This window comes from Anabrus simplex, chromosome 1, assembly GCF_040414725.1.
Source record: "Anabrus simplex isolate iqAnaSimp1 chromosome 1, ASM4041472v1, whole genome shotgun sequence".
NCBI lineage: Eukaryota > Metazoa > Arthropoda > Insecta > Orthoptera > Tettigoniidae > Anabrus > Anabrus simplex.
Window position 1 is genome coordinate 703,201,593 of NC_090265.1, and position 12,325 is coordinate 703,213,917.

The window sequence follows — 12,325 nt, forward strand, 5'->3', positions numbered from 1 at the left end:
TCGTTACATGTATACTCAGAGTAATGTAAAGGTGATCTCAATTGGTGTGCCTCAGGGTTCCGTGCTAGGACCTCTATTGTTTATCATCTTCATTAATGATATTGGTCACCTTAAATTAAATGGAAGACTATCCATTTTTGCTGATCACACTAATATGTATTTTTTTATACAGGCTCTAGCAATCATGAACAAAATATGCAGCAGGATATTCTATTACTTGAAACATGGCTTAATTCCAACCGATTAACTATAAATCTAACAAAAACAAACTACATAAATTTTCATAAACCTTTATATGTATTCAATTTGGATAAAAATCTGCTTTTCTTCAATCACAGAGTAATGAAAGTGCACAGTACTAAATTCTTAGGACTGATTATAGATGAAAATCTGTCGTGGAGTAATCACGTGGGGACTATTTGTAATAAAATTATCTCTGTGATTGGTATCCTCAGTAGATTGCGATATAAGTTCTCTCTTGGGTTGTTGGAGGGTATTTACTATGCTTTTATTGAAAGACACATCTCTTATATGATACATGTCTGGGCATGCTGTAATAAAGAATTATTTGGAAAGGTAGAGGTCCTTAGGAAGAGAGCACTAAAAATAATTTTCTAACTGCCCATTCTGACACTGACTAAAGATCTGTATAAACATTGTAATATATTATCACTTCCAGACCTCCACATAAAGGCTTCTATAATTATGATCTATAAAATTCAAATCAAATTAGTCCGCTCAAACACATCAGTAATTACCAATTCACAGATTCATAATTATGAAACAAGAATTATTTATAATATTCACTACAATCAGATTCATTCTACTAGTTATGGTCGAAATTCTCTTTGGCATTTTTCTATAACTATGTATAATTCACTTCCAAAAAAATATAAAAATGTTACCAACTTTATCTATCTTCAAGAGTAATGTAACTAAATACTTGAAGTAGTATGGTAATTATGGTTAGGAAGCTTTGTCCTATCTTATCTATTATGAAAAATGAAATGAAAACCTACAACCTGTTTTCCAGTCATTGACCAGGTCAGGGATGTAAGGAATGTAGCAGATATAGGCTGTTAGTACGATGGGGTCGCCACTCCCAAAGTGATTTATTAGTGAATGATAGATGCTATGAAATGAGAATGGAGAGTGTTGCTGGAATGAAAGATGACAGGGAAAACCGGAGTACCCGGAGAAAAACCTGTCCTGCCTCTGCTTTGTCCAGCACAAATCTCACATGGAGTGACCGGGATTTGAACCACGGTATGCAGCGGTGAGAGGCCGACGCGCTGCCGTCTGAGCCACTGAGGCTACTTATCTATTATATCATGTTAAATTATATACTTACTGTATTTTATTTAGTAATAACATTGTGAATACAGCTGCCATTGTAATTTATTTGTATTGCACCAAGAAGAGCTTTGGCTCAGGTGCCTATATTGAAATGAAATAAATAAATTTAAAAAATTTAAAAAATTGATGATGTATAAAAATTACAAGGAAATGAAAAGAATAGCAGGACTGAGAGGAGAATGATTGCAGTGACAAAGCTTGGCTTTTAGTGTATGATGATGATGATGATGATTAGGTCATTAAATTCTCCCCTGTTGATCAGTAACCAGTGTATCCTACTCTTAGAAATACGGCTATCATCGAAACTCCATTCCCAAATCATCGGACACGACTTTGGATAATTTAACTTTCATTTAGAGAATGAGCATGTGTTTTTAGTTTTGTTGTTGTTCATGTTTTTGTTCGTTTTGTTGGGTTTTGTTCCTTCCTTATATAGATGACTATCTAATGTACACGTTCTTTGTACCTTTATACTAATGTATGCATCAGAGACTTGGACATTGATAGCAAGAGATGAGAGTAAAATTCAGGCCAGTCAGATGAAGTTCCTGCGGAAAATGGTAGGAAAGACAAGGAGATACAGAGTAAGAAATGTTGAGGTCAGAAAACAAATAGGGGTAGAAAAACTGAGTGACAGGATGGAGAAGAATAAATTGAGATAGTCTGGACATGTTTTGTGGGTGGCAAAGCGAGGGATACCAAAACAAGTGTTGGAGGCTAAGATAGAGTGGACAAGAAGGAGGCCCGGAACAAGATGGATGGACACTGTCAAAAAGAAGTTCAAAGCCATCTTTAGAAACCACACTTATAGACCTTAACATCCATCATGAAACTACCCAGTTTTCCTTTAACTTAAAAAAATTGTGTACGAGGCAACACGAGACAGCTGTTGGACTGGCGCCTAGGCGCGAACTACCCGACTGGCGTGAGACCGGATAAAAACGAATAGGACAGCAATAATCACATCTAATATGAATGGAATTAGCTTTAAATTATGATAGTAGATGGCAGAAGTGATTAAGAATAGTCAGACGCCTATAGGAAGCTAACCCTACGTAAGAACACATTTAGAAGTACAAGAACGCCTAAAGGTGTCAAACCCAATACTCGTGCGACAGCTGTTGATGCCGTTAGGCGTCAAACCCAGTTAAGGGTTTAACCCAACGTCATCGGGCACAACGACGCACATTTGTCGCCAGTCACCAGGGATGGACACTGGAACAATAGCGTAACATGATATGGTCGGACAAATCACGATTTCAACTGCACCATGCCGATGGGAGACACCGTGTATGACACAGACCACATGAAGCGATGGATCCCGCCTGCCTCGAAGGTGTGGTCCAGGGTGCTGGTGTCTCTGTTATGGTCTGGGGTGCATTTTCCTGGTATTGAATGTGCCCCCTAGTTGTTCTGCAAGAGACTTTGAATGGTACGCGGTATGTTGAGCTGCTCGGAGACCATCTCCACGCATTTTTGGCCTTCCAGCGCCCAGATGGTTCTGCTGTGTTTCAAGATGATAACGCGTCACCACATCGCTCCCACGTCACCCGGGAATGGTTCCAGGAACATGCAGCGGAGGTCCAACAACTGCCATGGCCATCCAGGAGCCCCGATATGAACCCTATCGAGCATATCTGGGATGTCCTGGAACGCAGGCTCTGTGCCATGGATCCTGCATGGCGTCTCACTGCAGTTTGCAGGGCCAAGGAGGCACCACACGCTATTAGGTTACTATCCCACGACATTTGCTAAGTCAGTGTAGTACACATAAGTGAAGATGACCACAGCAAAAGAAAAAAGAAAAGCTGAATTTTCTCAAAAAGCTTGATGATTACTATCGTCAAAAATGGATTTCTCATCATTGGATACGACCTCAGATAATTTAACTTTGATTTAGAGTATGTGTGTGTTTATTTGTTTTTGCGGTTGTTGTTGTTGTTGTTGTCTATAAGCATCACTGGCCTCATGATCAGTGCTCGATCATATCTTTGTATCTTACTCTCCCTCGTTACATAGTTCAGCTAAATCAATTCATGCGGTTATAGAGTCCTGTGATTTCTGTTTCCAGGACACTTTGGAGCCACATGTAACACGATGGCGACGGCAAGCAGATCGGAACCAGATCATCAATAATATATTCCAGGTACGTTAATTAAGTCCTTCCTTTGTTCAAACTCTACGCGTGTGTGTGTGTGTGTGTGTGTGTGTGTGTGTGTGTGTGTGTGTGATTTTTTGTTTGCCAATGTAGCGAACAGTTTATGCCAAAAAAATACCTCTTTCTAAAAATCACAACCTGAGATTTTGTCACCAGTTCAAAGGTACTGCACCAGGCTTTTTCAAACAGCTTACCAACCTTTTATTTATAGGCTATGATTCTGCAAAGATAAAGGACGAACTCAGCATGGGACAATTTTTTTAAAAAATAATGATCCACCAAGGATATTAATGTGAAATAAGTTTATTTAATTCACATTTCTCTCCTTTTGATAATCAGCATTGAAGAAAATCTAGCAAACTAGAACACAACAGCCCTCCTCCTCCTCCTTGTATACGTAAGCTCCTGTGTGTTTTCCAGTGAAGATGAATTTGATATTCTGCAATATAAGATTTGATTGGAGAAAACCTGTCTTGTAGCCTCCTAATTTGTTTTTTTTAGAGATGCTCAGTCCTTGAAAATTACTGAAAAAAATGTAAAATACGGGAAATACAATATGATCCATTTGTACGTTTTCTGAACAAATATCTTTTATCTGAAAAATGTTCATAATATTTGTAATTCCCTTTCTGTTTGTTTTTTACCAGAATGAAATATTTGTTGAATCTGTCCTTTTTATTTGCAATGCTTCACATAAAGGGCAATCTCATAACATCATCTAATAATATCAATTCTCTCATCTCCAGGTCAAATTTAAATCAATATAAAATGTCCTTGGTGCTAATTAGGCTGGGTTTCTTTTCAAATTTCTTGTGAGAAAATGAAATTAGTATTTTTGTGAAACATTTAATTATTTCTTGTTTCAAATGTACGACAATATACAGTAGTGTAAAACAATGCTCAATACTCCAGTGTATTTTAGGAGCAGAATCTTCTGTACTCGCTCTCTGAACACATCAGAAATGCCCTTTAATTTGTACATATTTACCATATTTACCACATGAATCCAGCATTTTCCACCCATCATTATCTTGGGGTATTATTCTCATGTATTTCATTTCTGCTGCATGGAGCTTGTTAATATCTCTGCCGGTTGGAGTGAAGGTTTCAAGATGACTATTCTATTCTAAATAGTCGGTTTGTTGTTCTTTGTGGGATCTGGGAATACCATAGAAGCTTTTGCACTTGATTGTACAAATGTGCACTTTTTTTTGGACTTTGCTGATGATCTCTGCATAGTGCCGATTATTTTCTGCGATGGCCACACTGCCCATATATTTTAATTTTCCATTTAGTTGAACTTTTCTTCATCCAAGGTGATGTTTGTTTGTTTTCTTTGCAACTCACTGACCGCATCACTATTTTGGAGCGGATTTATTTCTTTTGAGATCAAATTATTTAAACACATCATTCCAACTGTTCAGTTTCTGGTATACTTCTGCTTCTGTATTACTTCATATTACTTCCAGGTCTGCAGAGTCAGGAGATTTGAAATTGTTGCCAGTGGTCCTCACACAGACAGTTTTCATTGTTTTCATTGTTTCATCCATTCTAGTAAGCATTTTCCTGCTATACTCTACTTCTACAGTGAGTTTCTCTCTTCGGTTGGCCGGCGGGCGCGCGCAGCTTATCTGCCTTCCGTTGACTCATCATACAGTACAGCGACAGAACACGAATGCCTGCACTTTGCAGTTCAAGTCCGTGCTTAGAACGTGTATTAAGTGTTGATCTGTCGCTTCAGTGCATTGACACTGCCGGTGGCTCCAAGTAGCCTACGCAGTGGCCTCCACGGTATGCACTAGCCATGCGTCTTGATAGGTGTGCTATTTACCAACTGATGTGGCCAATTTGGCACACTAGGGCAAAACGCTGGTAACCAGGAATGAGTTAGCTGGGAAATTTATAACGTCCAATAATGGACCAACTATATTGGTATTATAAATTTACTCACTGGGAACAAATATTTCATGTTCTCTATGGGAATCAACATCTATAATGTACTCAGCCCAGGAATGCATTCAGAATGACACAATTAGAAAGAAAAGGAAGTACATTTCTTTGTTTGATCAGTGGAAGAAAGTTTAGTGTTGTGAAGTACCATATGGAGTTTTATAATGGAAATAAGTTTAGGGAGCGTATATCCAGTGCTCTAAAATAGTATAATATACTGTAGTGTTGTGATAGTGCCAAAGTGATATACTGTGCATCATTCTGTATGTAATAATAATAATACTAGTAATAATAATAATAATAATAATAATAATAATAATAATAATAATAATAATAATAATAATAATAATAATAATAATAATAATAATTAACAAATCAGTGTACGAAAGTACTACGTACACCAATCTGGATAGCCGAGCGCCATGCGTAGAGAGATAAGGGTAAACTCTAAATGTTTGTTTGTCCAAACCTTGCCCCGTTTCTCTATGGGGTTGGGTATGAGGTGAGATGAATCTGTCGTGGTGGTTTCTATGAATGGATGCCCTTTCTAACATCATCCTCAGCAGAGGAGTTAATGAGATGAAATGAATGACGTAATAATATCATGTATTGTATGATAATAGGAAGTGAGAGGACGAAACCCAGTGCTGGCACATAGACTTCTCCTGTCGAATAACACCAAGGGATCTGTTGAAAGCTTTACGTTTCCATCCGACGGACGAATCATCATCAACAGCATCATATTTCCTCACTCCACATGAGCACTGCGGATGGGGTTTGGAACTGAATCCAGGCTTTTTGGCACACAATCTAATGATTAAAAATTGTATACCACCACCTCCCCTACCCTGCTGGCCAACATTCTGATGGTGAAAATTTTTTCGACTAACAGGACTTGAACTGGCTAACCATGATGTCAGACCATTTAGACTTCAATGCCTTAATGATCATCACCACCAGGCAGGGTAAAGGTAAACTCTAAAGAATATTTAAAATTACAATTTACTCTTTTAAGGAAAAAAAAACAACAATGTTTTGTGTAATGTAGAAACTTGTCTAATTCGGAGCAAGTTTTGCTGTACATTGCATGGAAAACTTGGCAACTTTTGAGCCGCAGCCAAGGTTTTAATTCCAGGATACGACGTGCACTCATTCATTTACTCGCAGGTTGTTGCGGTTTCTGCAGTGGCGAAGCGTGCTAGTATCCACTGTTACCACCGGTAACAGTTTGAAAATGTAAAAATCGAATATTCTTTAATACTAATATTTAATATTATTGTTTCTTCCCCTGGACATGCTGCGAGAATTCTATTGCAGTAAATCATCCCCATCAAAGCTGAGCGAGAGGCTGTTACCACTCCATGCAGTGGTTTCTGCGTTTGTCCCCAAGCAAAGCCCTTCTCCCCTCGATACTGAGATGTATCCTGTTATGTTCTCTTGTTGTGTTACCACAATGAAAAGTGGATACACAAAAGCTTATAACATCGGTGCTGAACTGTACTGTCTGTTCTTTCCGGCGCGCTCAACAGTGCATTACTATATTATTGTTATTGTTTTCTTCTTTCTTTCTTTCTTTCTTTCTTTCTTTCTTTCTTTCTTTATTTCTTTATTTCTTTTGTTTTGGCCAACTGTGGACCACGTTAATTCGATTTCAGCTGCTTTTGGGCTTTGATCTACACCCAGTAATCCTTCATTCTTTCACTCTGCAACTCTATGGTGTTTGGTGTTATTGTTTTCTATTATAATACGATGTGACTTTTCTTGTTAAAGTGTGAATTTATGTTAGGTAAAGACAGCCTATAGAACTGCACAACGCATTAAACATTAAAATGAGTGCTGTCACTTACACCTCAAAAATAAGTGAGTTGGCGGGCCTAGAATATTCATGTATAATAGAAAGCTTAATGAACATGCCATTTTCGTTAAGAACTTTCGAAGAAAAGAAAAACATAATTGAAAAATGTAGCACCATGCCTTCTCTTAAAAATTCAGTCAAGGAATCGAAAACAACAGTTCGATATTTTTATGACTCGTGGTGGTTACGTGGTTATGCAAAAATGAATAAACTGTATTGTTGGCCGTGTGTTCCATTTTCCTCAGAAAAGGATGCTTTTACTGTAGCTTATAACATCGGTGCTGAGCTGCTCTATCCGTTCTTTCCGACCTCCCTTGGTCAACTCGTGTTCTTTTCTGACCCCGACGGTATTAGCTATTGAAACCTAGGGATTCTTTCATTTTCACACCCTGCGTGACCCTACCCTTTTTTACCGATACCTTCATTTTTCGAAGGATCAGACATCCTCCATCTTCATTCTGATTCTTGTTAATAGCAGTGGCGACATGTGACATTTTGAAAAGTGATACCACACTTCTTCTGAGAGTATATCTGTCTAAATCAACCACATCATCTTTATTCCAAGCATTCTTTTCTGAGGAAAATAGAATATATGGCCAACAGTACAGTTTATTCATTTTTGCACAACCACATAACCAAACCAGATCTATGTACCACGAGTGCTGAAAAATATTTCCATACGAGTGTCTTAACACATTCACGCCCGTATCCAAGTTATTTGCCTATAGCGCATGACCATGCTGTGGACCGTATCCGACTTAGCCTAGATAAGCCATTCCTACGCAGCTGGGATCTATTTTGGTCACAAATATGTGTGAGAGAGATTAAAGTAATACCCTTATAAATGCTTCTACTTACAAGAAACCACATGGCCATGGCGATTTTCACTCCCAATGCACTTTTTTTTGGTTTTGTTTCTGAAGGTAGCCTAGCGCTGGCCCAACTAGCTGCGTAGTTGGTTTGTGATTGCACAAGCGTGTGTATAATCGCGTTCTGAAGTGTAACCATAGTGTGTAGGGACAATATAAATAATGCAAGTGGTGCAAATTACAAAGCACAGTTTTTCAGCTGCTTGAAAATTATCTTGGCCAGGGGTATACAGTTTATATGGACAATTATTACAATAGCGTTGGACTCGCGAAACAATTACGGGAACAGAACACTGCTGTATATGGAAGAATACGGTCAGATATGGGTGTACCAAAAGATCTAAAGGAACACCAGGCAATTCTCAAACGGGGAATATGACTTTCAGGAGGGACGAGGATCTTTGCTTGTTTCTTAGAGGGGAAAAAAGGTTATTACTATGGTAACTACCATCCATTCGGCAGAAATGGTTGAAACAAACAAATCTGGAAAAATACAAATGAAACCAGAGTCTGTGACCGACTATAATCAACACATGCATGGTGTTGATACTGCAGACCAGTACTTAGCACTCTATCCTTTCATGAGGAAAACTACAAAGTGGCCAAATAAGGGTTTCTTTAATTTACTGTAGTGCTCACTTTTTAACACATTTTGGCTCTTCCAGAACTCAAATCCTCAAAAATAAAAAACATTTCTGAATTTCATGCAGACAGTAGTTAGGAACTTGCTCCAGGAAAAAAGTGAACCCAATATACAAGTACAGTCACCTCTCTCCAACATCTCAGCTCCATCTACTTCATCAGCTTCAAGTCAACATCCCGCGATTTTGCCGCCAAAATGGGCATCGGCCAAGGATCCACCATTTAGGTTAGATGGGAAGAGAAAAGAACACATTTTCTTGAAGTTTCTACCATCAAATAAAGTCAAGTTCCCATCAAGAAGGTGCAAAGTGTGCTTCAAAAATAAAATTATTAGTGAAACATGCTATATTTGTGGAAAGTGTGGTGTTCCCATTCACCCAGGAAAGTATGACATTACCTACCACACCCTACAGAGATGCTACAGGACTTCATTAAGGTATGTGGAAAATTTTGTTTCCATATCTTGTTTAGTTTAGAACTTATTGTGAAAAGAATTCATTGTTGTTTGCTCTGCCACTAACAGCTGGAATAGTTGGGCCAGCCCTTTATATAGCCAGCTCAGATGATGGGCGTGAATGCGTTAATTACCATTATAGGCAAGTTGCATACGACTGTTTATGCTCGACAATAATTGTAACTCTATTTTATAAATATTCATAAATTTCTGTCGAGATGCCGCTTGACAATTGAGTTTAGTGAACAGAGCGCAGAGTTCATGCACTGGGTTATTGATTTTCTGTGAGTAGATCAGAGACCTTGACAATGTTATATGTTTTCAAAGCTTTGATAGAAGGTTATCCTAACCTAGCCTTATTTCAAATACAAATTGTTTATTGTACAGTTAAAAATTAAATAATTGAAAAAGAGGTTCAACCTATTCAATACATAAGAGAAAGAAATGTAGTGATTACATTCTTATTTAATAGTATCTATAAATGGGACCGGTTTCAACCCTAGTCCAGGTCATCGTCAGCCGTAAAAACATGTAAAACAATGCATATGAAAAAGAAAAAGATTAAGTGAACTCTATATATACGTACTTAACTTCCCGCAACCGAGATAAATACTGGACCTTCAGGATATTCTCCATTCTACTTTGGCGTTCGAGACCGCAGCGCATGACCTGGAATGTGCCGCGCTGATCACCGGGAGCTGGCGGTTTGCTTCTACAAATCTATTCGTCTGCGACTTCAAGTTATTTATGTTCATATATTATTTGATAGTGTTGTGACTTTGTGCCTGACAGAGTGTGGAAACTGACCCATTTGACCGTTCTCCAATATTCATAAACATTGTGAGACTTCGCCTATCATTGCGTGTGCCATACTACCATTCTTAATATTACGTACTGTTTTCTTTTAAGTGACTCACAATTTCTACCCCCATCGTTAATTTATGTTTCATCTTATACCGATCCAGCGTTCACTTAATCTTTTTCTTTTTCTTTTTCATATGCATTGTTTTACATGTTTTTACGGCTGACGATGACCTGGACTAGGGTCGAAACCGGTCCCATTTATAGTTACTATTAAATAAGAATGTAATCACTACATTTCTTTCTCTTATGTATTGAATAGGTTGAACCTCTTTTTCAATTATTTAATTTTTAACATTAATACTTTCAATACGGAACAATGAAATTTTTATCTTTATTGTACAGTTGGTAAAGTGAATTTGCGGGAATGTGCCGTGTGGTTGTGGAATATTGGAAGTAGAAGATGCATTGATGTCAATATGTGTGTCCGACATGTTTGATTTTGGAAACAAGTGCGAAGCTAGTGCATTGAGTGCAGGTGTGATGCTGACCTTACCTAATTGGTCAAACAGTCATATCATAATGAAAATCTGAACTCTGGTTGGTGGAGAACTTGCATCATAATGAAAATCTGAACTCTGATTGGTGAGAACCTGTATTATAATGAAACTTAAACTGAGCCTCATTATGATTCAGTTTTCTGGCATATAATATTTATATTTTGGCATCATTGAGCATAAACTATAGGTTTGCACAATGTATTAAACATGAGTGCTGTCACTTCCACCTCAAAAATAAGTGAGTTGACATTTGAAGAAAAGAAAAACATAATTGAAAAAGTTAGACCCAAGCCTTCTCTTAATAATTTAGTCAAAGAATTGAAAATAACAGTATGATATTTTCATCACTCATGGTACATAGATCTGGATTGGTTACGTGGTTGTGCAAAAATGAATAAACTGTACTTTTGGCCAGATGTTCTATTTTCCTCAGAAAAGAATGCTTGGAATAAAGACGGTGTGGATGATTTAGATAGATGTACTCACAGAAGAAGTGTGGTATCACTTTTCAAAATGTCACGCATCACCACTGCTATTAACATTAATCAGAATGAAGATGGAGGACGTCCGACCCTTCGAAAAATGAAGGTATCGGCAAAAAAAGGGAAGGGTCATGAAGGGTGTGAAAATGAAAGACTCCCTAGGCCTCAATAGCTAATACCATCGGGGTCAGAAAAGAACGAGAGTTGACCAAGGCAGGTCAGATAGGATGAATGAAAATGAGGAGTCTGGTGCAAGCAAGTGGAAGCAATGCCAAGAGACTCCAAACGAAACTGTAGTCACCAACCCACGCTCTCCAGTTGAGAGCCCTTGTAGTCACAGCATGGGATACCGTAGATGTTATTCTACCGCCCCCACCCACAGGGGTAAGTGGTCAAGAATGGCGCCCGAATAAACATATAAATAAAATCGTAATGACAGTGTGTCTGTACATTGACTGTTTTGGCGAAATTTTAGTTCAGTTATCCATTTCAGGTATATCTGCATATTTTTTAGCTTTGGTGTCTGTCTGAGTTCTTAAAAAATACTGAAATCAACGTAACTCAACTTATACTTATTACCATTATTTGAATAGGGTTTTTTTTGCTTTATGTCTTACAGCGACAATGGGATAGGAAAGGCCTAGGAATTGGAAGGAAGCGGCCATGGCCTTGATTAAGGTACAGCCCAGGCATTTGCCTGGTGTGAAAATGGGAAACCATGGAAAACCATCTTCAGGGCTGCTGACATTGGGGCTCGAACCCATTATCTCCCGATTACTGGATATTGGCCGCACTTAAGCGAGTGCAGCTATCGAGCTCACTGTTTGAATAGTTTAATAAAAACACTGGTCTTGTAAACAAATGCTAAGATATCTCTTCTAAAACTCTGAGGAAAGAATACCCTTCTCATTAATCCCCAAAATTAAAGTAGAAAACTGCTGGATATATTTCTACCAAATTTCATATTTAGAATCTACCTGCCCTTGGGTAGGTTTTAGTATTAAATTTATTTCTAAATCCCTGAATAGACTGGGGATTCATACGAGGATCGAAACAGTAATTTGACACTCCCACAAAATATACATGACCAACCTTAATATACAGCATATTGGTTAAATTAAGTCTATCAAAAGATGGTATGTAACAAATGCGTAAGTATATTATGTTATTTGCATTATTTTATGTTGTATACATACTT

The 12,325-nt window shown here is 38.0% G+C and overlaps 2 protein-coding genes across 2 annotated transcripts in view; one reads left to right on the forward strand and one right to left on the reverse strand.

The window, feature by feature from the left end:
• Window positions 1-12,325, reverse strand: part of LOC136857363 (serine/threonine-protein kinase PLK1-like) — a 692,893-nt gene that overhangs the window by 396,881 nt on the left and 283,687 nt on the right. The window lies entirely within an intron of this gene.
• The window catches only part of LOC136872240 (uncharacterized), a 63,694-nt gene that overhangs the window by 30,725 nt on the left and 20,644 nt on the right, over window positions 1-12,325 (forward strand). Inside the window, exon 3 of the mRNA XM_067146067.2 lies at window positions 3,428-3,502. Coding sequence (XP_067002168.2) covers window positions 3,428-3,502 — 75 coding nt within the window. The remainder of the gene's footprint in view (window positions 1-3,427; window positions 3,503-12,325) is intronic.